This window comes from Eumetopias jubatus, unplaced genomic scaffold (genome assembly GCF_037043125.1).
Source record: "Eumetopias jubatus isolate StellerSeaLion01/CBP00866 unplaced genomic scaffold, mEumJub1_p1.0 scaffold_4, whole genome shotgun sequence".
NCBI classification, from domain to species: Eukaryota; Metazoa; Chordata; class Mammalia; order Carnivora; family Otariidae; genus Eumetopias; species Eumetopias jubatus.
The window spans coordinates 69,160,740-69,185,353 of NW_028274810.1; the positions used below are offsets into that span (position 1 = coordinate 69,160,740).

Below are 24,614 nucleotides of genomic sequence, written 5' to 3' on the forward strand. Positions count from 1 at the left end.
CAATTAAGAAATTAAAGCCATTAAGGCTAACTGATTTGTCCAGGGTGCTAATGCATATTAGAACTAATGATCAAATTCTATTTGAATTCTTGTCTTGCACACAATTCACTATAAATAATGTATTGAATTTTGATAGCAATAAAATACACCTTATGGGTATTTTAACTATATATGAGAATTTCATGTGTTTGAGAATGACAGGTGTATATTTTATTTAAACACTATGTAATTAGTGAGATTGCTGCCTTTTAGTTCTGGATATGTTTTAGACTAGCCACTTTTGTCCCTAAATTTTTCAGTTTGCAAGCATGAGTAGATGCCTTTTATTTCTTTGTCCCAGGGGTAGTCTAAGTAAGATGTCAATCACATGCACAAGGTGTAGTGATCATTGATGAAAGGAATTTAAAAAGAAAAAAGGATTTTATTTATTTATCTGCCAGACAGAGAGGGAGAGTACAAGCCGGGGAAGGGGCAGGCAGAGGGAGAAGCAGGCTTCTTGCTAAGGAAGGAGCCCGATGTGGGACTCAATCCCGGGACCCTGAGATCATGACCTGAGCCGAAGGCAAACGCTTAACCATCTGAGCCACCCAGGTGCCCCAGTGAAAGGAATCTTAAGAGAACATTTAACTTAGTGCCAGTTTCAGGGAAGGAAAGCCCACAGCTTCTTTTAATAATGTTTATTTTATTAATGACTTTTGCTGAAAGAAAAATGTTTCTTCGTGGAAGTTCTGAGAAAGTTTCTTCTGGACTATATTATTTCGGAACACCCTCATTAAAAAAACAAGTAGATATTAGCTGAAAAATAGGTATATCTGAAAGTTTGAGCCTAATTTTCATATAGGAGAGTAATCTAATGGCTTGGGATGGAGGTTTTGATTTCATTTGCATTGTAGGAGGCAGTATAATGTAAATCAGGTTAGATCTGAGTTTCGATTCCAGCTTAATAATGTATGACTTTGGCCAAGTTATTTAATTTTTTGGATTTCACTACCTCCTATTTCTTAAGGTTATTAAAGGCTTAAGTGATACCCATGTAAAGAGGACCTAACACAGTCCTAGATACCTTACAGGAACTCAGCAAATATTGGTGTCATCCATTTTTTCTGTATTTACATGTTGGCAAATGGGAATGTTGATAAGGAACAAGAGGGGAATCATTTTTCCTTGCCCCAGGAATGTATTTCCTGGCACTAATGAGAATGATACATCTCTTCAAATGCTTGTTTTACTGGTAGTTAATAGCTTATAATAAAGTGTGGTGTTTTGGGTTTTTTTTGCCTCTTTGCTTTTATATAGTTTGACCTTTGAAAGAAAGACTATACCAGGACTCTTACAAGAGATATGTATATGTATTGAATATATATAAAATGTCACAAAATATAGTCTTAAAATTTGAAGGCAATAACCAGGAAGATCATCTGGTCCTTTGTGTTTCTTGGGGCAGAATTCCCTTTCATGAACTTCTTGATCTAGATGTGTATCAATGCTCTGCATGAACAGTTTCAGTAATTGTGGTCTTACTTCCTCTAAAGGCAGTCATTCTGATTTTAGAATGCTCCATTAATTAGAACAGTCTTCCCTATTTTGTCCTTTACTCTGTCTCCTAATAATTCTGCCCTTGCTCCTTTTTATTACCTGTAGAACTTCATAGAATAAACAACTTTGTTCTGCAGGTATACGGGAACCATATCTTAGTCATTTTTTTTTTATCTCATAGGATAGTAAGTACCCAACTCAAAATAGGGATTTATTTAATGAATAAATAAGGTTCAGATTTTTTAAGGTACTTTTATGTATTTTTTCATATGTAAACTTTAAAATTTAGTCAATGTTTTTTATTACTCTTGGTCAAAAATTAATTTTTTCAACTGTATTGACAAAATTAAACAAGGAATATTGATTTATGCTTATGTGTGATATCACTTATATAATCCAGAAGTGAATAGCTTTTTCCAAGGAAAGAATTAAAAATTAAATATTATTTACATCTCTTTCATTCAGCGCTTCTTGTAGCATAATCTATCTGAAGGTTGAAAGCATATTAGATTTTTTAAAATTTCTTACACTCTGTTTTGTAGTGTCTTTTGCACTCATTACAGACAATTATATTGTCTGTAATGTTAATGCTCCACTTCACTGACTCATCAGACTGGACAAAAATAACCAACATCCAGCTATATGATATTTAAGAAGATCTAAAACCTAATAATAAGGAAAGATGGAAAATAGAAGGACAGAGGCCATCCAAACACTAAGAAAGCTATTGTAGTTATAGTAACAGCAAATCAAAAAGAGTTAAGGGAAAAAAAAACATTAATAGAAATTAATGGAGTTACTTCATAATTTAAAGGGTTAGGTTTCGCCTAGAAGCTATAACAATTCTAAATATATACTCACATTTTCTGTGATTTTTTAGACTTGCTCTATATTTTATTGCTTCCATTTTGTAACTGAATTCTCTCTTCCCAATTTCATGCCATCAGCAAATTTTTTTAGAAACATTTTTCTTCATAATCTTTGTTCAGCAGATTTCTCACATAAAGTGAATGACTCCCTTATTAATATTAATCCTTATAGCAACCTGTTTGTGCTTACTAGCTTCTTTTGTTATCTAGTTGTCTTTATGTCTTTTCCTGTCCCACTAAGGAACAGGGTTTTGGCTAGTAGTCGTGAAAGATATTTGATACTTAATTATACAGAATTACCATGCATAAGAACATAGTTGCAGTGGATGATATAGTTTACAATCTATCTCTTTAGAATTCTATTTCTCATGTCCTGGAATGTGTCTGTAGAAGTTAAGAACGGGCTGCCCCTAAGAGGAGTAGCCATGTATTTTGATACCAACTACCTTGCCTTTCATATTTGCTTCTTGTGGCTTCTTGTTGCATTTTGGCTTATGAATAATAGGTACATGTTAGAATGCTTACATTTGCATAAGTTTCCCAGGTACTTATTCTTCAGAGTACAGGAACAATCTTTTAGGAGTTCACATAACAATGTGTAAGGTATTACTATATATCTTACTACATACAGTCTCCATTCCTATTCATTTATTGATGCAGGAAACATCTACCAGGTGTCTCATCTTTGATAAGCCTTATTAGAAAAATATAATACAACTATATTTTATTGAACAGAATAATGAATTCTCACCTCTTTTTTTCTTTCCTAAGAAATCCAAGCATTTAATTCATTTCTTATAATGGGGGAGAGGGAGAACATTTCCCAAAGAAACAGAGGCATCATTTTAATTATAAAATGAATTAATGGAAATCTTTAAATTTTTCAGAATGAGAGAGACCCAGAGAAAGAAGATGAACTGGAACTGAAAAGAGGTCTTTTATACAGAGACTCTGCCTATGACAGTGACCCAGAGTATAGGTATGAGCTAGATTAATGCAGCGTGTTGAGATCTTTCTCACAGTTGGCATAAATGTAACCTGCTTTTTAATCTGCTGGATTTGTGGGAAATTTAGACTCAAATTAATAATTAGTTATTAATAGGTTTTATTTTTAACTATATAAAATTCTATTAAAATACTTGAATGATTGCATTACTGCAACTTTTCACTGAAAACAAATATAGTCAATTAAGGGTGATACTTTTCATTTTACTTAAGATTTAGAGTGTATTTGGCTGTCCTGCCAGTCCACATATCCAGGGCTTATTTTCAGGCATATTTATTCTCATTCAAACAACAGTTTCCATAATTTTAGACCATGAGTAAGCTTTTTTTTAATAACATAAAACTGTTCTTCTAGCCTAACATTTCAGAAATGTTAGTAATAACAAAAATTTTTGCAAGATTATGCTAGCAAATGTCATGAAGATTTTTAAAAGGTCTATGTCAGTTGCCATAGAATGTGGTATTAAAAGTAATATAAATTGTGAGTTTATGTAACTGACAGTTCTCTGAATCCTTTGGTGCTTATTACTACATGGCTTCCACTTTCCTGGGTTTCCTGAAAAACAAGTATAAGAAAAAAGCTCCAGATAATGGAATATGTTTTATTGCTAACTTGAGTTTTAGACTGAATTTTCTGATCTTTACCTGATAAGTTAGGCTAGATATTCTGTGAACATGTGAGGACTTCTTTTGTCCCTTACACAGAGTATAAATGTGAACTCCTTTCCCAAAGCTACTGCTTCCCAACCAACAGGCAACCTGGGCCTCCCATCAAGGGAAATAGCATATTACAGGTGAGTTTGAAGAAGCAATCCGAACAGGAAAAAGGAGATCCAGGAAAATCCACACCCTGAGGAAGAAGACTTTTTACCTTTGTTATTATTATTTACTTAAAGCTCTGTTCTCCAGATTGCTACTATATGGATTAACATCTCAATTTTGGTTCTTAATCCATGTAATTGATTCTAATATGGCTAAGAATGGATAGGGTTGATAAAGGAAAGTGTCTGATTTTCAACTTTTGTATGCATAATAATTACCTGGGTTGCATCTTAAAAATAAGAGTTCTTCTTCCTACCCCCTTAGATTCTAAATCTTTACCTAGAAGGTGAGACCTAGAAATCTGCATTTTAAGAAATATCCTGGATGCTTCTAATGCAGCTAGTGTAAGGACCACATTTTGAAAAGCACTGGTCTGTATTTAAAGTTTGCTGTAAACCTCAATATTGGTTCTTTTTCCAGTTCACCAAGCAATGTTAATGGCTTACCTGGGACTATTTTGGTACCCCTCAAGTAAGAGTTAAGCAGAGTATCAGAAAAGTTCTGCTTATACATTTTTTTGAGATTTCTTTATATTCCTTGCCACTTCTCTTATATATACATTTAGACTGATAGGACCGAGTGGTCAGAACTTCAAGACCTTTTATAAGAGTATATTTGATATTAGCTCCAGAAGCTACTGGGATGATCAGGATATTATTTTAGTTTTATCCCTAAGTCACATTAAATATTAGGACAAGGAGTCACTCTCGTTCTACTTTCCATCTCAAAGATGAGACAACCTATGCGTGAAGGCTTCCATCAGCAGAAATCAAGAGGAGGTTTGGGGTCTTGGCTTAATATCACCCCTCTCAGACACACATTGACACAGAGGTCCTGAGGAAGTCTGCATGGACCCCTGGAATGGCTAGTGAGGAGCTCAGCAAATCCTCTTCCCCAAAGCAACAACTAGACAGAACTGTCAAAAACACCAATTTTAAGACTCTAGAAATTGACCAAAGGCATATAACAAATCGAGAAGCATTTATCGAGAAAATCTACTGAGCCTCAATAAGGGCAGTGGGAATCTGTGGTATTTTGCCCGGAACTCCCAGTGCCCAGCTTCTTAGGGCAATCATGCTGAGAGAACGGCAGCTCGGCTGCCGGAGGAGACTGGCGATATGGAGCAGAGCATGGGAAATCCTATGTACATGGAGATTAGTTGAAATAATAATGATCCCACTGGCAACCAGTAAGAGAAGGCTTGAGGTCTAACTACTTGTTGGGACAGATAACAAAGATCCAGGGTCCAGGTAGCCAAAGTTGGTCTTGATAAAGTTGTACTTACCCCTAGTAGTCTGGAACATTATGTGTATGTGTAAGGTTGTAAATATGTTCAGGAAAAACTGGAGAGGCCCTTAGGGAGCCACTAGTCCATGGCTGAATGTGAGGCCTTGTGAAGGCAGAAAGTAATACCCAGGGCAGGCTTGCAAACTGGATAAACTTTGATTGTATATTCCAAGTCACACATAGATCCATTGGCAAAAGATGGAAGAAGCCTTCCTGACCAATCATTTGCTGGTCACTAACCTATGCTGACCCAGGGGCAGCCCCTATGATTCCGACTTAAAAGTAGAAACAATAATTTTTTTAAAAAAAGAAAAGGAACAGGAGACATCAGAAACTATAAAGGACAAGGGAAGCAGACTTCAGGCATTAGTGCAGGCAGGACACTAAACAATAATCAAAAACAAAACCCTGGTAAGGTCAAAATCAAGAGTTGTTGCATTTTTTATCTAGAATATTGTTTTCAACAAAAACTTATGAGACACACAAGAAATAGGAAAATCTAACCCATAGAATTGAAGAATGAATTACTATAAACTGTCTTTGAGGAGGCCCAGATATTGGATTTAGCAGCTGTGTTCAAAGAACTAAAGGAAATCCTGTTTAAAGAATTAAAAGCATATATAATGGCAGTGACTCATCAAATAGAGAATATCGATAAAGAGATAAAAATTATTGGGGCACCTGGGTGGCTCAGTCATTAAGCATCTGCCTTCAGCTCAGGTCATGATCCCAGGGTTCTGGGATCGAGCCCTGCATCAGGCTCCCTGCTCGGCAGGAAGCCTGCTTCTCCCTCTCCCACTCCCCTTGCTTGTGTTCCCTCTCTCGCTGTGTCTCTCTCTGTCAAATAAATAAATAAAATCTCTAAAAAAAAAAAGACAAAAATTATTTCTTTCATGCTTTGCTTCAAAATTATGCCTAGGATTCAATACTTGATCTTATGATCTAAATGTGCACTGTGGTTATCATTCATGGAGTGTAGTAGAGAGTCTGTGCTTTCTGCAGGAAGAGCAGAATGGGAAATTGGAGTGCCTGTTACTGTACACGGCACCCTATGCATGCTAGCTGTCCTAGGTCTTCCGTCCTCTGTGAATATAAAATTCATTTGGAAGAAATCTCTTATCAAGGAGTTGTTAAGTGAACTTTTACTTCAAGTGCTTTGGGATCTGGAGCTGGAGTTTGGGAAGAATCTATTACCCATGCCGACCTCCCTCTCTCTTACATGTTGCCTATCTTTTAGGAAATTTTAGACCTTTGCAGTGGTAGCCTTGCCAGTGCCCAGGGTCCTGGTGGGCTTTTTAGTACCTGCTCTGTGTAGTTCAGATTTCTTCAGTTTTCAGGATGTTTAAATTTCTCCATATAGTTCTGTACTTCTGGCATAACTATCTTATTTGAACATTGGTCCTAATTAAAGACCAGGCATGAGTGATGCTTCATATAGATGGGAGTTGGTCACAAAAAGAGAGAAGTAAGGATAAAACTAATTTTAAGTTCATCGTTAGAATGTGAATTGACCTTTTGTGACTATTGCCTAAAATTTTTAACCATATTCTTTTATGGAACTAGCTAATGATATAAACTGTTTACTATTACACTGAATATTTTTCAGGTTACTAACAGTAGAAATATGCTCAATATAATGTTTTATTGTGAAATTATTTGTAACAGAACTGAGTAAAATTTTGACTATATATTTTTTTTTATAGATTCCAGTATAGTTAATATACAGTGTTATCTTAGTTTCAGGTGTACAATATAGTGATTCGGTAATTCCGTGCTTCACCTGGTGCTCATCACAAGTGCACTCCTTCATCCCCATCACCTACTTCACCCATCCTCCCACCCCTTCCCCTCTGGTACCCAGCAGCTGAATATTTTTGAATAACACAGGCTTGACTGTAGTTTTCATCTCTTCCCTACTGATCACTATCTGATTAATCTGATGAATCTACTAAGATGTAATAAATAGCCAAAAGGTTGTCTTTAATATTAACAAGTGGAAGAAAAAAAATCTAAATAATATACAGACTTAAAATCTCTTAAATAACTAAGAATAAGCTTTCATTTTTAAGTGAGAAAAATGTTACTTGATTCTAATTTGAATTCATTGGATCTTGTGTTATTAACTCAAGTATCTTAATATCCTTTTTCATTAAATACTTAAGATTTAATTTTTTTAAACAAATTTTGTCTAGAAGGTATATTGATATTCAGAAATATTGGGGGTGCTGCATATTTATGTGATTTTTCAAAATGTTGTAAAAATTGTGGCTTAGAAAAGTCTCTGATGATTAGGACAGGGCAGTGTTGTATTCATTTTTTAAAACAAAAATATGACCTTGGTAATTAGACTTAATATTGACACCAGGGCATGTCCAGTGTTCCAACTTGTTGTCCGCTTAAAAAATACTACTAAGCAACCAGAATGGTTTTAGGACTACCAAGTCTTGCAGACTAATTTAATTTTTTAAATAGATCATGAGAAAGTAATACATTAAATATAACGTTCAGTAAGAATTGTGATTTTATGACATTCTCATAAACAAGTAGGTGATTATGGTCTGAACTAGTGTTAGGTGGACTGCTGATTGGATGATGACATGGAAGAGACTATTACAGCAATCCCAAGTTAGATTCGAGAGCCATAATAAGTAGGAGTTCATGATGATATGCTTGAACTATAGTTGTGTAAGCTTTAGTGATAACTGCATTTAGGAATAAAAAAAATATGTTTCTTATTTTATTTAACCAGGGTAAAACATGCAAATACTCCTAAAGTATCACAGCTGTGCTCTATATTAGATCAGTTTTATGTCTAGTTCTCTTTACTCAAAGTATGGGAGGGAAGTCAGAAAAAAATGATAAAAATAAATGAGATGTTCTTTAGGGACATATTAATCATACTGAGTTTAACCTGCATTCATGAAACCGGAGGGAGGACTTAAAATATCAGTTTAAAATACTGTTTTTTGTGTGTTTAAATAAAGACCACTTGTCCCCTATATACATATTATTAAAAATAATGCTGGAGGCTAAGGAGATTTTAGAGTAATCATGATTCAGTCTCCCACTCAGTAGAAATCCCTTCTGTGTCCTCCCATTGTAGGCTCATTATTCACTCCAAGGTAAAATTCTGTTTGACTCCTCTAAGAGTTAAATTTTACTTTATTCTTACCTCTTCAGATATACCTGGTATTTCATGATCCTCCAAACTGTCTCATGCCTTGATTCTGTTATAATACGATGCCTGGAATAACTTCTGTCTTCTTGTTTATCTAGTGAATGCCTACCTATTCTCTAGGACTAAGGTCAGGTTTTTCCCTCTTGTGAGATCCTTTCATGACCTCAACAGACTGTTAGGCATTTTTCTCCTTTATCTAGCCACTTCCTCTCATGTATTTCATCTCAATTAGCAACATTTTTCATATAATAACTAGTTCATTATGTGCCTATCTTGTCTTCTTCTATTAAATGTGAGCTCCTTGAAGGTACAGATATGTTACTTATCTTTGTTTTTGACTGCCCATCAAGGTCTTTGACATGTAATAGCTCAATTTAGAAAAATAGTTCCAATATTAAAATTAGGTTCTTTATTAATAAAGATCAGTTACATTGCTAAAACTCTATCATTTAAGTAAACTCATATTTTAATTGTGATATTTAGTAACATGTCTAGATAAGGAATCAAGAAAGGAATTAATAATAATGAAAGCTGTTAGACTTTATTTGTTGTCAGTGGCTCATTTCTACACATTCTTAGTCATGGAAGAGAAAAAAAAGGACCTATAAGTAACCAGTCTTCAGCAAATTTCTCTGAATATACTTCTTTTAAAGTTTACTATATGGTTTCTGCTAATGGTAAAAAAAGATAAATGACAAGATGCAATTTTTTCCCTAAGCTTTTTTGTTCCCATAGAAAACAAAGTCTCTAATTCAGTGCTTTCTAAAGGATAGTTTCTCGACCCGGTGACATCAGCATCACCTTGGTATTTGTTAGAGATCCAAATTCTTGGACTCTACCTCAGTAACTCTGGAGGTGAGACTCAATAATCTGAGTCATAATAAGCCTTCCAGATGACTCTGATGCATATTATAGTTTGAGAACTACTGCTATAATTTATCAGTAAATTTTTATGCCTTTAATGACATTTTATCTTTATATGGTATCTTTAAAAATACTAAATACTTTTCAGATTTTATTAAACCATAATATATCCTCTTCCTATTATGTATTCTGAGCTCCAAGACTTTTGAGTAGTTCCATTCCTATTTTTCATCCATACATCCATCCATACATACATCTACCCGCCTATACATCCATCCATCCGTCACCCACCTATACATCCATCCATCCATCCAGTGCCTCTAAAGCATACATCACAAACATTAGGGTTTCAAGTGAGTTCATTCTTTTTGAAGCAAAAAATTAGTAATGTCCTTTGTCTCCTAGTTCAGGCTAAACTGCCTAAGACCTTTCTCTCCTTTGCATATATGCTAGGCCTTTTCAACACTTAGGATTTGAAGCTGTACAGTTCTTGGGTATTATCCTGGTCTGTTCTTTTTTGTCTTTTTTTTTCTTAATAGCATTATCATAGTTAAATACAGGGCTCCCTACTTAAGTAGCAAGAGTAAGTTAATTAAAACAAAATGCACTGCATTAATAAAACATCATCCGCACTTTGAAGGTAACCATTTAAGGGTATATAGCATTGATGCAGTATTTTTTAGAGTTTAGTAGGAATTCACTAAAATGCTTTGAGTGTATGAATGCTGGAGATACTCATGGTAAAATAGAGAAGTATAATTTTTAAAAGCCTATTACTATAATAAAACTTTTTAGTGTCACTTACACATTGTAAACTTATTAATATACTCAGTAATGAGAAATCAGAATTGACTCAATATGTTCACAGTTCATTAGAGAGTTAATGCTTTCATGTCTGGAAGTAAATATCATTTTTAGGATTATGAAACTCTTGTTTGCACCTATCTGTGGACCATATTAGGACCTGTTCTGTGTTCACATCTCTGTTTTGCAATTCAGACTTCCAGGCTGAACTAATTCCTAAATTCTCTCGAGAATTACAATATTGTTTACTAAATTGAAGAATTTTGCAATTTAAATAGAAATAAACTCACTGCCAAATTTTACAAGATCTAAAGGCATCAGGATGTGTATTTTGGCCGCTTTAGCTCTTCTTTACAGAACCTTATCAGGTTCATGTTTGCTTCCAAAAAGCTTTCTGAATTTTATTTATTCATTGCAAGCCACTGAGGTGATACTTTAAGATAGCTTTGAGACATGAAAAAAAATATATTGTCTAATGGAACCAAAGCAGTAGCAAATCTATGCCAGGTAATATTAAATATTGTAATTGATGATAGGGGTGGCAATTTGTCTTACACTCTCAGAAGAAATCTACACAATGATTTTTAAAGTTAGCAGCTGTACTGCTCCTTTACCTCTCTGAGAGCAGGGTAGAGGTGTGTGTTAGAAATTCAAACTTCTCTTGAGTAGGTTTATCATAGAACTAGCCTGGCAACTAAACAAAATGTAGAATTCAGAAAAGAACATTATTATCTGGCCATCAGCATGTAGTAAAGTTGATGATTGTGGACAGGGAGATAAGGACAAACCTGTGTTTTGTGAAATTTTCATTAGTTCATGACTTGTTGCAAAACAAGTCAACAAATAAACAAAAACCAACCAACCAAGCAAAACACAACATGGTGGGATTCCTAAAGTAGTATGAGGGAACACAGGCAAATGTGGGGACCTCGGCTGGTAGATACGGTTGCAGAGGCACAAAAGATGTAGAAATGTTTCTGTTAATATATTTGTGAGTATGTGATTTCCCTATCATTTGACTCAAACTGTCAAAAAAAAAAAAAGTTGTGACAACAGGAGTTAAGCTTGGTGAAAAAAATCCCCAAATCAGAAATTGTATTCAGTGGCTAGACTATTTCTTCAGCAAAGCTAATGAAAGAAATGTGGTAATTATATCAAAGCAAGAGCACTGAGACTTGGCTAAGGCCTTTTGAACAATTTTAAATATTATACTGACATTATTAGAAATTGTCTTAATTATCCCTCCTTAACTGAATGGACAAGATAGAAGTAATGATAATCATGTTTTAAAACACCTTTGTTATCCAAGAGACTATATCATTTTCAAAATTTTCCAGTGCGGAAGAAGCAGCACCAAGTGTAAAGAACGTTTGACAAGATCTAGTAAATATTACTAGAAGATATGAGGTAAAATTTCATCTTAGCAAAGCCATGAGGAAATGGAGAGACCTCTTGTCATGTTTCACAGAAGTGAATTTTTAAAAACATATCACATATATTACTTTTAACAGGGGGATATGTTTAAGGTTTGTGCGTCCTAAGTAATAATAATAATGATAATAATATAATAAATGAATACCCATTTACTCACCATCCAGCTTAATAGAACATTAGCCATACCTCCAAAGCCACCTTATGCTCTGAACCAATTGCATTTCTTTCCATAGAGATAGCTGTTATTATAGCTTTTCTATTAATCCTTTTTTTATATATTTATACCACACGTGAATCTATCCTTCAGCAATAAGTTGTTAAATTTTCCTTGTTTTAGACTTTACATAAATGTAAGTATAACTGTGTATTGTTTGGAATTTGCTATTTTTTCCACTCCGTTGGTTTTTCAGTTTCATCACATTGATGCATGTGGCTATAGATCATTAATTTTCCCTGCTGCATATTATATCATTGTATGCACATACCATTTTATGCATATCTGATCTAATGTAGGTGGATATTTAGAGTAGCTTCCAGTCCTTAGCTTTTTTACAAAGGGTATTGTTATGAACATGTCTGTACATGTCTCCTGGTACATATGTGTAAGAATTTTGCTAGGGTACCCAGGAGTGGGATGACTGGCTGGAAATTGCATCTTCAACCTTATTGGGTCATGCCAAACTCTTCCAAAGTGAGTGTATAAATGTTCTCACGACTTTACATCCTCGCGGACACCATGTCAAGCTCCAGGAATGGTAACCCAGCCTACTCCATGCCTTTTTTTGTGGTCTCTTTTATTGTGTTCACATGTTAGATTGACTTCAGGTCAAATAAAAAATTCTTCTTACAGATATACAGCCCTAAGAGTTTCTGTTTCACAGTTGACAATAGAGGTAACACTGGACTGATAAGTCAAGGAAGAAATTGTTTGAAGTGAGATTCCAAATGTATGAATAAAATATTTGTGGCATTTAATAACCAGAACATACAGTTTTATATGACACAAACTTGACAATCTCTAACATCCCTTGAGAGTCTTATCTATAACAAGTAATTAATTTCTTGAAGTAGGTCAATTATTTATTAAAAAAATAAAACTCAGTCCTTGAAAAAGTCAACATTTTGTTTCCAACAAGTAATATATTAAGCCCACAACTTAATATTTATGATAGTAAAATTGTAACTATGGTATGTTTTTTAAAGTACTATCAAACCTTCAAAAGGAGTTGCCTTTCCTTCTCTATTCTCATTATAATTAGCCCAGTCCTGGTCTATTTCATAGCTTCCTATCTATTCTCTCTTTTTTCTTCAAGACCCTCAAAATTGGATCCCTATCACTTCAAATACAGACTTTTTTGCCTTCTTTTCCATTTTCCGGAAGTGGTTCATATTCAGGCTAATTCTTACCTACTCCTCCTCGAGGACAATAGCAGTTTGCCATAGTGGAAGGGGCCTCAAGGCCACAGATGTGGTATCTCTTTCTCTTCTGCCAGTCACTAGCTGAGTGGCCATAGGCAAGTCCTTGACTTCACTGAGCCTCAGTTTCCACAGCTACCAACTTCAGAGCATCCTCAGATTTTTAGATAAATATCTATAAAATACCTAGTAGTTTAGTGCCTCATGGTTAATAACTTCTGTGTGCAGAGTAAGCACTGTACTATATACTTTACACATATTGTCTTTGATTTTTAAAACAATACTGCAGAAAATACAGTAAAGGAAGCTGAGGCTCAGGATGATTAAATAAATTGCCCCAGGGTCCACAGCTTATACAGGATTAAGCTGTTACTCACTTCCATGTCTGCCTGACTTGAGAGGCCCGGAGCTCTCATGACTGGCCTTCCCACAGCATCTGCACCCTGCTTTTACCACATCACACACATCTCCCTTCTCTGAATTCTTCATTACTCTCTCTCTCAGACACAATTTTCATTTTACTGTTTTGTAATAGTTTCATACAAATAGGGTCACTCTTTGAAGGCACAGACCTTATTGTCTTTTATTTCTCACAGCCCAGAGTATCACACCCATAAAGTACTCAGTAAATATTTGATTTATATAATACTACCTTTCATTGAGTTTCACCAGTTTTAATATTTTATATCCTTTTTTATAGCTCATATCAGCGGCCACGTGGCACTCTCCATTTGGATGATGGTGAATACTGGTCCAACAGGGCAGCCTCTTATAAAGGAAAATCCCACCGACCCATCTTTGAAAACAGCATGGACAAGATATACAGGAACTTGTACAAAAAGGCCTGTAGTTCTGTTTCTCATACACAGGAAAGCTTCTGAGACCATCCATGATAAACTGTATGGGTGTCTGTGTCAACTTCTCAATGAAAATGTTTGATGTGATCAATATCTGTATTCTTTTTTTTTTTTAGCAGGTGATTCTGAGTACAGTAGTTAAATGTGAATAAGTTTATTGCTTCAAATGGTAAATTATCATAGGCAGTTCTTTTTTTTTTTTTATCACAGAAGAGAGTACTCTATTCCAAAAGTCAAAGCTCTGCACCACAATCACAACTTCCAATCTGATTATGAGAAGGATGTTCTGTGGCATATATGTCAGATCTCCATCTACAAATCCAAGAATAGATTCTCTCTAGAAATGGTCTTCTGCCTTAATCACCTTGTGATTTTCTTTTCATCTGCTTGATTGATTATCTTGTCTAAGATTAATATGAACTCCTTTTTCTTGGTAATGGGCAAAACGATAAACAGTACAGAAATGAATTTCCTAAGTTTAAGCCCTGTTTTGACTAGTATTTTCTACTTATTTATGCCCCCCCAAAAAGGTTACTTGTACTTCTTAGCTAATAAGAAATAGTTTTTTTTAAAGTTTATATAACCATTCACTTCCTCTTCTGTCAAAGAACTAAGTTACCTATAATACAGTTAGCTAGAAATAGCAGTGGCCATGTGTGACCCAAAATGTGACTAACTGATTTTTAAAAATAGAATTCTTTGCATGATCTTAAGGTTATCTTTTGGTGCAACCAGAGTCAGAACATAGCTTTCATTAGTAAGCATGTAGAAACTCAGAAAGAATAAAGGGATTATATTGTAATTTTAAATTCTTTAGAGTTTTCATAGGTGTATCAAATGGTCCAGGAAAGTATCTTTTTTTAATTATTATGTTAGTCACCATACAGTACATCATTAGTTTTTGATGTAGTGTTCATGATTCATTGGAAAGTAGTATCTTCACTTAAAGGACACTTGGAACCATAAAGAGGAGTAAAATATTATACAGAATGCTTTGTACTGGAAAGTCCAATAGTTGATAAAATTAGCTCCTCTCCACCCCCCTTAACCACACCTGAGAGGCCAGTGAGTCTTTGAAGATATGAAGAAATCCATCACCTCATATTTGCCAGAGTAAGTGGAGGGAAAGCAGAGAATAGAAAATAAGTAAACTTGGCTTACAAGCTTGAAGAGTTGACTATGAGGTGCTGTTCTCTCATTGACTCCACCTTTGGTTAATTCTACAGTTATGATTTAAAAAGAAAAAAAATGAACTCCATTTAAGTTGAAATTAACATGTAAAATTGAGAGACTTGTTTTTGTATTAGGAGAAAATATATAATACTTGTTATCTAATAATAGGATTTTTAAACTCCACGTTAAGAGTGTTCTGGTATGACAATCAGTGATGTGTGGAAACGTGCATCAGAGAAAGGGGCCAGGAGGCCTAGGCTCTGCCATTCTCCCGCTGAGTCTATTTAACTCTCTGGGCCCGACTTTCCTCAGCTATCACATGGAGAAAATGGGATGGATCAGCATTTCCAGAACCGTGTTCTGTGGACTTCTATTCTAAGAGATGGCTGTAGGAATGTAGATACAGGAGTTTCATTAGTCATATGAGTTGAGGAAAATCTATACACTAGATTCACACTCCCCAACTTAGAGAGTCACAGGTAGTATGGCAGGAACAAAAGGCAGTTCTACTGATCCTGGAACAGCCATTCCAAACGGGCTGTCCGGGCAAACTGGTGTGTATAGCTGATAAAGTCATGGTCAACACTAGCCTGGTGGAGGCACTAAGAAATCCTGGCATACACCTGTTTCACTCTAGCATCTGGTCTGGAGTCTGACACATAGTGCTCATTAAATATTTTTTGAATTAGCCCAGAATTTCCTAAAGTGAATGTGTAGCAATATTTGTCATTATGGCCATCCTTCCCCTTCCATCCCACCCCCTCAGCTCCCCACACTCCCTTTCAGATGTGCCGTCCTCGGATACATGTAGACACCAGTCAGGGAGATAGTACACTATACAATCACTGAGTTACCCTCTGGCTGTAAGTTGTAGGATGATGTTTTGTACAATGAGCTTTTGAAGGTCAACATTGACTAATGCTTTTTTTTTTTAACAAAAAATATTATCAGTGGAAACTTAGTATGTTTTGTTTTTATTTTTGTTTTACATGTGGAAACAAATGAAAAATTCTACCATTTAAAAGGTCCTGCTTGGTGAAAAGAACAATTTTGAACTTCAAAGAAAATTTCACTGTCATAGAAAATCTCCTGAGTGAATAACTACATCAAAAGTTACCTATTACACCTATTTCTGCCATTGGCTCTACAAAGACCACAAAAAATGGATCTCAGAGGGGAACTTCAGAATATGATATTCTGAAAGATATTTTCCTGTGTAATGCATTTGACTTCTCTCTGAAGGATCAGGTGCAAATTTCCAGATATGTAGTATCTTAGCTAAGTGTCTATTTCCATTTCCTGGGGAAAGAAGTGGTCTTTGTTGCTATCCCTAACTATTACTATAAAATCTTATGTTATGTTATTTTTAAGGAGGAAAACCTTTAAATACTAATAGTTGTCTTTTCTCATTGTAAGAAGCAGAAAAATGTAGTTATTACAATTCTTAAATGAAACAGAAAGATGTAGCTATTTCCTTAGCCTTTTAAAAATATTTCTTACAATCTAGTAATAGTTATTAGACAATATGAAAGATAAATTGATCCTCTTCCTTTTAAGGTATTTTTGTCCTTTAAATAAAAAAAAACCCTGGGAATTTCAGGAAGAAAGATGTCAATTCAACTAAGAAAAAAGATGTGTGATTGGACAGAGAGCGAGGTCTTCATAGTCCCACTATTAGCTATACAACCTTGTTCAAGTCATTTATCCTTCTTGGAGCTCAGTTTTCTTATCTATAAGGTGATGAAGGGGTTAATTTAGAAAGGTCTTTTAATGTTCCAACATTTCTATAATTGTATAATTGATTAAGATGCAAGATAAACAAGTTCTAGGAAGCAGAGTTGTATTGTAACTTCAAAGATTAAGCCCCTGATTAAAAATCTGGAGCAGATAGAGCATTCTCATTATTGTCTTCATTTTCCAGTAATAGCTTTATTGAGATAAAACTCATATACTATAAAGTTTACCCTTTAAAAGTATACAGTTGCATGGTTTTTAGTATATTCACAGAGTTGTGCAGCTATAACCACTAGCTAATTATAAAATATTTCATGACTCCAGAAAGAAATCCTGAACCCCTCAGCAATCACTCCCCATTCCCTTCTGCCCTCACCTCCTGGCAGCCAGCAATCTGCTGTCTCTGTGTCTATTCTGGCGTTTCACATAAATGGAATCATACAGTATGTGATCTTTGGTGTCTGGCTTCTTTGACTTAGCGTAATGTTTTCATAGTTCATCTGTGTTGTAATGCACATCAGTACTTTATTCCTTTGATGATTAAGTAATAGTCATAATGTGGATGCGCAACAGTCAGTTGATGAGCATTTTTATTAGTCCCCCTTTTGTGATATTAAGAAAAGCACTGGCATGAATATTTGTGTATGAGTTTTTGTGAGAACATATCTTTTCATTTCTTTCAAGTGTAAACCTAGAAGTGGAATTGCTGAGTCAAATGGAAACACTATGACATTTTGAGGAACAGCCAAACTGTTTTTCAAAGTGACCCCACCATTTTACAATTTTTATGTTTTTTAAATTTTACCTTAGGATCTTAGGCTAGTTCCACATTTAAGCATCACCCACCCATTCATCACATTTTTATTGAGCACTGTATTAGATAAAGAGGGTATAAATTTGTTAAATGTACCTTCCCACAAGTGTGAAGAGTCTATTGAAAAAAACAACTGTGTATTTCAACATTTACAGTGGTTTGGTAACTTCTTCAGTGGAAGACTACAGGAATGGGGATAGAGCATTGTAGCTTGGTGCAGAATTTGCAAAAGCATGAAAATGGGGGAGAGCATGGTTGTTCAGGAAACTCCCAAGTGCTTTTACTGGAGATGGTATGCAGGGATGCAAAAGCTTTGGGAGGATGTGTTGAGTGCAATAAGAGAACTGCAAAGAGAATGACAGGCCTGGAGTAGCATTGGAAGAGGTGACCTTTGAGGTGGACATTGAAAGATGGGAATGACTTTTGAGAAAAGGAAACCAAGATGGAATAAACAAATACTGATCAGGTTTTATGAGGGTCGAAGTGGGATAGAGGGAAATATCTAGTAATCAGTTAAAAATAAAGATCTAGAACTTTGGAGAAGTCAAAAGTAGAAAATGGATTTTTGAAGTCAGATAAAATTAATGAAGTGAGGGGGGGATGGAGCAAGATGGCGGAGGAGTAGGAGACCTGGATTTCGTCTGGTCTCAGGAATTCAGCTGAATAGGGATCAAACCATTCTGAACACCTACGAACTCAACAGGAGATCGAAGATAAGAATAGTAACAATACTCTGAACAGAAAAGCAACCACTTTCTGGAAGGTAGGACGTGCGGAGAAGTGAATCCGAGGCGATATTTGGGAGGATAGACGGCGGGGGAGGGGGCCTCCGACGGCTGCTTCTGGCAAGTGATGGAGCCGCGGGGCACAAAATCAGAACTTTTAGAAGTCGGGTCCGCTGAGGGACGTCGCTCCAGTGGCTAAGCTGGGGGTGGAACCCTCGCGGGACAGTGTGGTCTCAGGACCCTCGGGGTCACAGAAAGACCAGGGGTGCCTGAGTGCGGCAGAGCTCCCAGGTATCGGAGCGGGGAAGCCGGCTGCAGAGACGGAGCCGAGGCGTGGGCTCTCAGCTCGGGGTTGCCATAAACTGCGATCAGTGCCACACAGTCAGGCCACTGCTCCTCCAGCAGGGACCCAACAAGCGGCAGAGCCGGGGAGACTCCCCTTCCTCCCCGGGGAGGAGCGGCGTGGAAGCGCACCACAGGGATCTGCTGGGTTTGGAGACTCCACACCGGGTCGGGTGCCAGACATAGAAACGCTCGGTCACAGGCCGGGTGAGCACGGAGTCTGGCCGGAGACCAGGGACACGGGAGTGACTGCTTTTCTCTGGGGGCACACTGAGGAGCGGGGCCCCGAGTTCTCAGCTCCTCTGGGCGGAGATTGGGAGGCCACCATTTTCACCCTGGTCCTCCAAAGCTGTACCAAGATCTTGCAGGGAACAAAAGCTCCTGAGAGCAAACCGGAGCAGCTTGCTTAGCTTGGACTCACAAGGGCGGGGCAATTCCGCCTCCGGCAAAGACATTTGGGAACCATGGCAACAGGCCCCTCCCCCAGAAGATCAGCACAAACAGCCAGCAAACCAAGACCAAGTTTACCGATCAAGGAGAACGGGAGAACTCCAGCGCTAGGGGAATACTGCACATAGAATTCATGGCTTTTTTACCATAATTCATTAGTTTTTCAAAGTTAATTTTTTTAACTGTTTTTCTTTTGAAATTTTCTTTTTCCCTTTTTCAAACAACATCTTATCAATCCCTTTTTTAAAAAAATCATTTTTTATTTTTCATTTTTAGAGTCATATTTTTATCCCTTTATAGTAGTTACCCTTATTTTTGGCATATATATATAAGTTGTTCTCTCTTTCAAATTTTGAGATACAATTTCTTCTAACAGATCAAAATATACTCTAAATCACTAATGTATGGCTTTGTTCTAGTCTCCTGCCTGATCACATTCTCTCCCTTTTTTTTCTTTTTTTTCTTTTTTCTTTTTCTTTTTAAATCTTCTTTCTTTTTAAAAACAACTTCTTATCAATTCCTTTTATAAAATCTTTTATAATTTTCATCTTTACAGTCATCTGCCATCCCTTCATTGTATCAACCCTTATTTTGTACATATATAAGTCTTTCTTCCTTTAAAATTTTAGCAGGCACTTTATTCTAACAGACCAAAATATGCCCAAAAGCTAGTGTGTGGCACTGATCTATGCACTAGCCTGATCATATTTGATCATATTCTGTTTTTTTTTTGTTTTGTTCTGTTTTTGTTTGTTTTTATCTTTTTCTTTTTCCTTTTTTTTTTCTCTTCTTCCTTTCCCTTTCTTGTCCCCTGGTTTCAGGTCTTTTCTGATTTGTATAGAGTATATTTGCTGGAGACGTTGTTAACCTGTTAGCATTCTGTTCTCTCATTCATCTGTTCTCCTCTGGACAAAATGACAAGACGAAAAAAATCACCTCAGCAAAAAGAACAAGAGGTAGTACCCTCTGCCAGGGACCTACTCAGTACTGACTTTAGTACGATGTCAGACCTAGAGTTAAGAATCATGACTTTAAAGATACTAGCTGGGCTTGAAAAAAGTGTGGAAGTTATTAGAGAAACCCTTTCTGGAGAAATAAAAGAACTAAAATCTAACCAAGTCGAAATCAAAAAGGCTATTAATGAGGTGCAATAAAAAATGGGGGCACTAACTGTTAGGATATATGAGGCAGAAGAAAGAATCAGTGATATAGAAGACCAAATGATGGTAAATAAAGAGGCTGAGAAAAAGAGAGATAAACAACTACAGGATCACGAGGGCAGAATTCGAGAGATAAGCGATAGGATAAGACGAAACAACATCAGAATAATTGGGATCCCAGAAGAAGAAAGAGAGAGAGGGGCAGAAGGTATAGTGGAGCAAATAATAGCAGAGAACTTCCCTAATGTGGGGAAGGAAACAGGCATCAAAATCCAGGAGGCACAGAGAACCCCTCTCAAAATCAATAATAATATGTCAACACCCCGACATCTAATAGTAAAACTTACGAGTCTCAGAGACAAAGAGAAAATCCTGAAAGCAGCTCGGGAGAAGAGATACGTAACCTACAATGGTAGAAACATTAGATTAGCAACAGACCTATCCACAGAGACCTGGCAGGCCAGAAAGGACTGGCATGATATCTTCAGAGCACTAAACGAGAAAAATATGCTGCCAAGAATACTATACCCAGCTAGGCTATCATTGAAAATAGAAGGAGAGATAAAAAGCTTCCAGGACAAACAAAAACTAAAGGAATTTGCAAACATAAAACCAGCCCTCCAAGAAATATTGAAAGGGGTCCTCTAAGCAAAAAGAGAGCCTAAAAGCAGCATAGATCAGAAAGGAACACAGACAATATACAGTAACAGTCACCTTACAGGCAATACAATGGCACTAAATTCATACCTTTCAATAGTTACCCTGAATGTAAATGGGCTAAATGCCCCAATCAAAAGACACAGGCTATCAGATTGGATTAAAAAACAAGACCCATCAATATGCTGTCTGCAAGAGACTCATTTTAGACCCAAAGACACCCCCAGATTGAAAGTGAGGGGGTGGAAAACCATTTACCATGCTCATGGACACCAAAAGAAAGCTGGGGTGGCAATCCTTATATCAGACAAATTAGATTTTAAAACAAAGACTGTAATAAGAGATGAAGAAGGACACTATATCCTACTTAAAGGATCTATCCAACAAGAAGATCTAACAATTGTAAATATCTATGCCCCTAACGTGGGAGCAGCCAATTATATAAGGCAATTAATAACAAAAGCAAAGAAACACATGGACAACAATACAATAATAGTGGGGGACTTTAACATCCCCCTAACTGAAATGAGCCGATCATCTAAGCAAAAGATCAACAAGGAAATAAAGACTTTAAATGACACACTGGACCAAATGGACTTCACAGACATATTCAGAACATTCCATCCCAAAGCAAAGGAATACACATTCTTCTCTAGTGCCCATGGAACATTCTCCAGAATTGATCCCATCCTAGGTCACAAATCAGGTCTCAACCGGTACCAAAAGATTGGGATTATTCCCTGCATATTGTCAGACCACAGTGCTTTGAAACTAGAACTCAATCACAAGAGGAAAGTCGGAAAGAACTCAAATACATGGGGGCTAAAGAGCATCCTACTAAAGAATGAATGGGTCACCAGGAAATTAAAGAAGAATTAAAAAAATTCATGGAACCCAATGAAAATGAAAACACAACTGTTCAAAATCTTTGGGATACAGCAAAAGCAGTCCTGAGAGGAAAGTATATAGCAATACAATCCTTTCTCAAGAAACAAGAAAAGTCTCAAATACATAACCTAACCCTACACCTAAAGGAGCTGGAGAAAGAACAGCAAATAAAGCCTACACCCAGCAGGAGAAGAGAAATCATAAAGATCAGAGCAGAAATCAATGAAATAGAAACCAAAAGAACAGTAGAACAGATCAACGAAACTAGGAGCTGGTTCTTTGAAAGAATTCACAAGATTGATAAACCCCTGGCCAGACTTATCAAAAAGAAAAGAGAAATGACCCAAATCAACAAAATCATGAATGAAAGAGGAGAGATCACAACCAACACCAAAGAAGTACAAACAATTGTAAGAACATATTATGAGCAACTCTATGCCAGCAAATTAGATAACCTGGAAGAAATGGGTGCATTCCTAGAGATGTATCAACTACCAAAATTGAACCAGGAAGAAATAGAAAACCTGAACAGACCTATAACCACTAAGGAAATTGAAGCAGTCATCAAAAATCTCCCAACAAACAAAAGCCCAGGGCCAGATGGCTTCCCAGGGGAATTCTACCAGACATTTAAAGAAGAATTAATACCTATTCTCCTGAAACTGTTCCAAAAAATAGAAATGGAAGGAAAACTTCCAAACTCATTTTATGAGGCCACCATTACCTTGATCCCAAAACCAGACAAAGACCCCATCAAAAAGGAGAATTACAGACCAATATCCTTGATGAACATGGATGCAAAAATTCTCACCAAAATACTAGCCAATAGGATCCAACAGTACATTAAAAGGATTATTCACCACGACCAAGTGGGATTTATCCCTGGGCTGCAAGGCTGGTTCAACATCCGCAAATCAATCAACGTGATACAGTACATTAACAAAAGAAAGAACAAGAATCATATGATCCTCTCAATAGATGCAGAAAAAGCATTTGACAAAGTACAGCATCCTTTCTTGATCAAAACTCTTCAGAGTATAGGGATAGAGGGTACATACCTCAATATCATAAAAGCCATCTATGAAAAACAAATATCATTCTCAATGGGGAAAAGCTGAGAGCTTTCCCCCTAAGGTCAGGAACGCGGCAGGGATGTCCACTATCACCACTGCTATTCAACGTAGTATTAGAAGTCCTAGCCACAGCAATCAGACAACAAAAAGAAATCAAAGTCATCCAAATCGGCAGGAAGGAAGTCAAACTCTCACTCTTTGCAGATGATATGATCCTTTATGTGGAAAACCCAAAAGACTCCACCTCAGAACTGCTAGAACTCATACAGAAATTCAGTAAAGTGGCAGGATATAAAATCAATGCACAGAAATCAGTGGCATTCCTATACACCAACAACAAGACAGAAGAGAGACAAATTAAGGAGTTGATCCCATTTACAACTGCACCCAAAACCATAAGATACCTAGGAATAAATTTAACCAAAGAGGCAAAGGATCTGTACTCAGAAAACTATAAAATACTCATGAAAGAAATTGAGGAAGACACACAGAAATGGAAAAATGCTCCATGCTCATGGATTGGAAGAACAAACATTGTGAAGATGTCAATGCTACCTAGAGCAATCTACACATTCAATGCAATCCCCATCAAAATACCATCCACTTTTTTCAAAGAAATGGAACAAATAATCCTAAAATTTGTATGGAACCAGAAGAGACCCCGAATAGCCAGAGGAATGTTGAAAAAGAAAAGCAAAGCTGGCGGCATCACAATTCCGGACTTCCAGCTCTATTACAAAGCTGCCATCAGCAAGACAGTATGGTACTGGCACAAAAACAGACACAAAGATCAATGGAACAGAATCGAGAGCCCAGAAATGGACCCTCAACTCTATGGTCAACTCATCTTCGACAAAGCAGGAAAGAATGTCCAAGGGCAAAAAGACAGTCTCTTCAACAAATGGTGTTGGGAAAATTGGACAGACACATGCAGAAGAATGAAACTGGACCATTTCCTTACACCACACACAAAAATAGACTCCAGATGGTTGAAAGACCTAAACGTGAGACAGGAGTCCATCAAAATCCTAAAGGAGAACCCAGGCAGCAACCTCTTCGACCTCAGCCACAGCAACTTCTTCCTAGAAACATCGCCAAAGGCAAGGGAAGCAAGGGCAAAAATGAACTATTGGGATTTCATCAAGATAAAAAGCTTTTGCACAGCAAAAGAAACAGTCCACAAAACCAAAAGACAACCTACAGAATGGGAGAAAATATTTGCAAATGACATCTCAGATAAAGGGCTAGTATCCAAAATCTATAAGGAACTTATCAAACTCAACACCCAAAGAACAAATAATCCAATCAAGAAATGGGCAGAAGACATGAACAGACATTTTTCCAAAGAAGACATCCAAATGGCCAACAGACACACGAAAAAGTGCTCAACATTGCTCGGCATCAGGGAAATCCAAATCAAAACCTCAAGGAGATACCACCTCACACCAGTCAGAATGGCTAAAATTAACAAATCAGGAAACGACAGATGTTGGCGGCGATGTGGAGAAAGGGGAACCCTCCTACAC

At 36.6% G+C, this 24,614-nt stretch overlaps 1 protein-coding gene across 4 annotated transcripts in view; it reads left to right on the plus strand.

Annotated features, from left to right (window-relative positions):
• The window catches only part of SPATA6 (spermatogenesis associated 6), a 144,101-nt gene extending 126,521 nt beyond the window's left edge, over nt 1-17,580 (plus strand). For 2 of the 4 annotated variants that reach the window (XM_028106932.2, XM_028106933.2), the window contains exons 12-13: nt 3,293-3,384; nt 13,916-17,580. In XM_028106932.2, the coding sequence (XP_027962733.1) occupies nt 3,293-3,384; nt 13,916-14,096 (273 nt within the window). In that variant the 3' untranslated portion in view covers nt 14,097-17,580. The remainder of the gene's footprint in view (nt 1-3,292; nt 3,385-13,915) is intronic. The other 2 variants (XM_088022432.1, XM_028106935.2) reach the window with 1 other exon arrangement.
• The last annotated feature ends 7,034 nt before the right edge of the window (nt 17,581-24,614 follow it).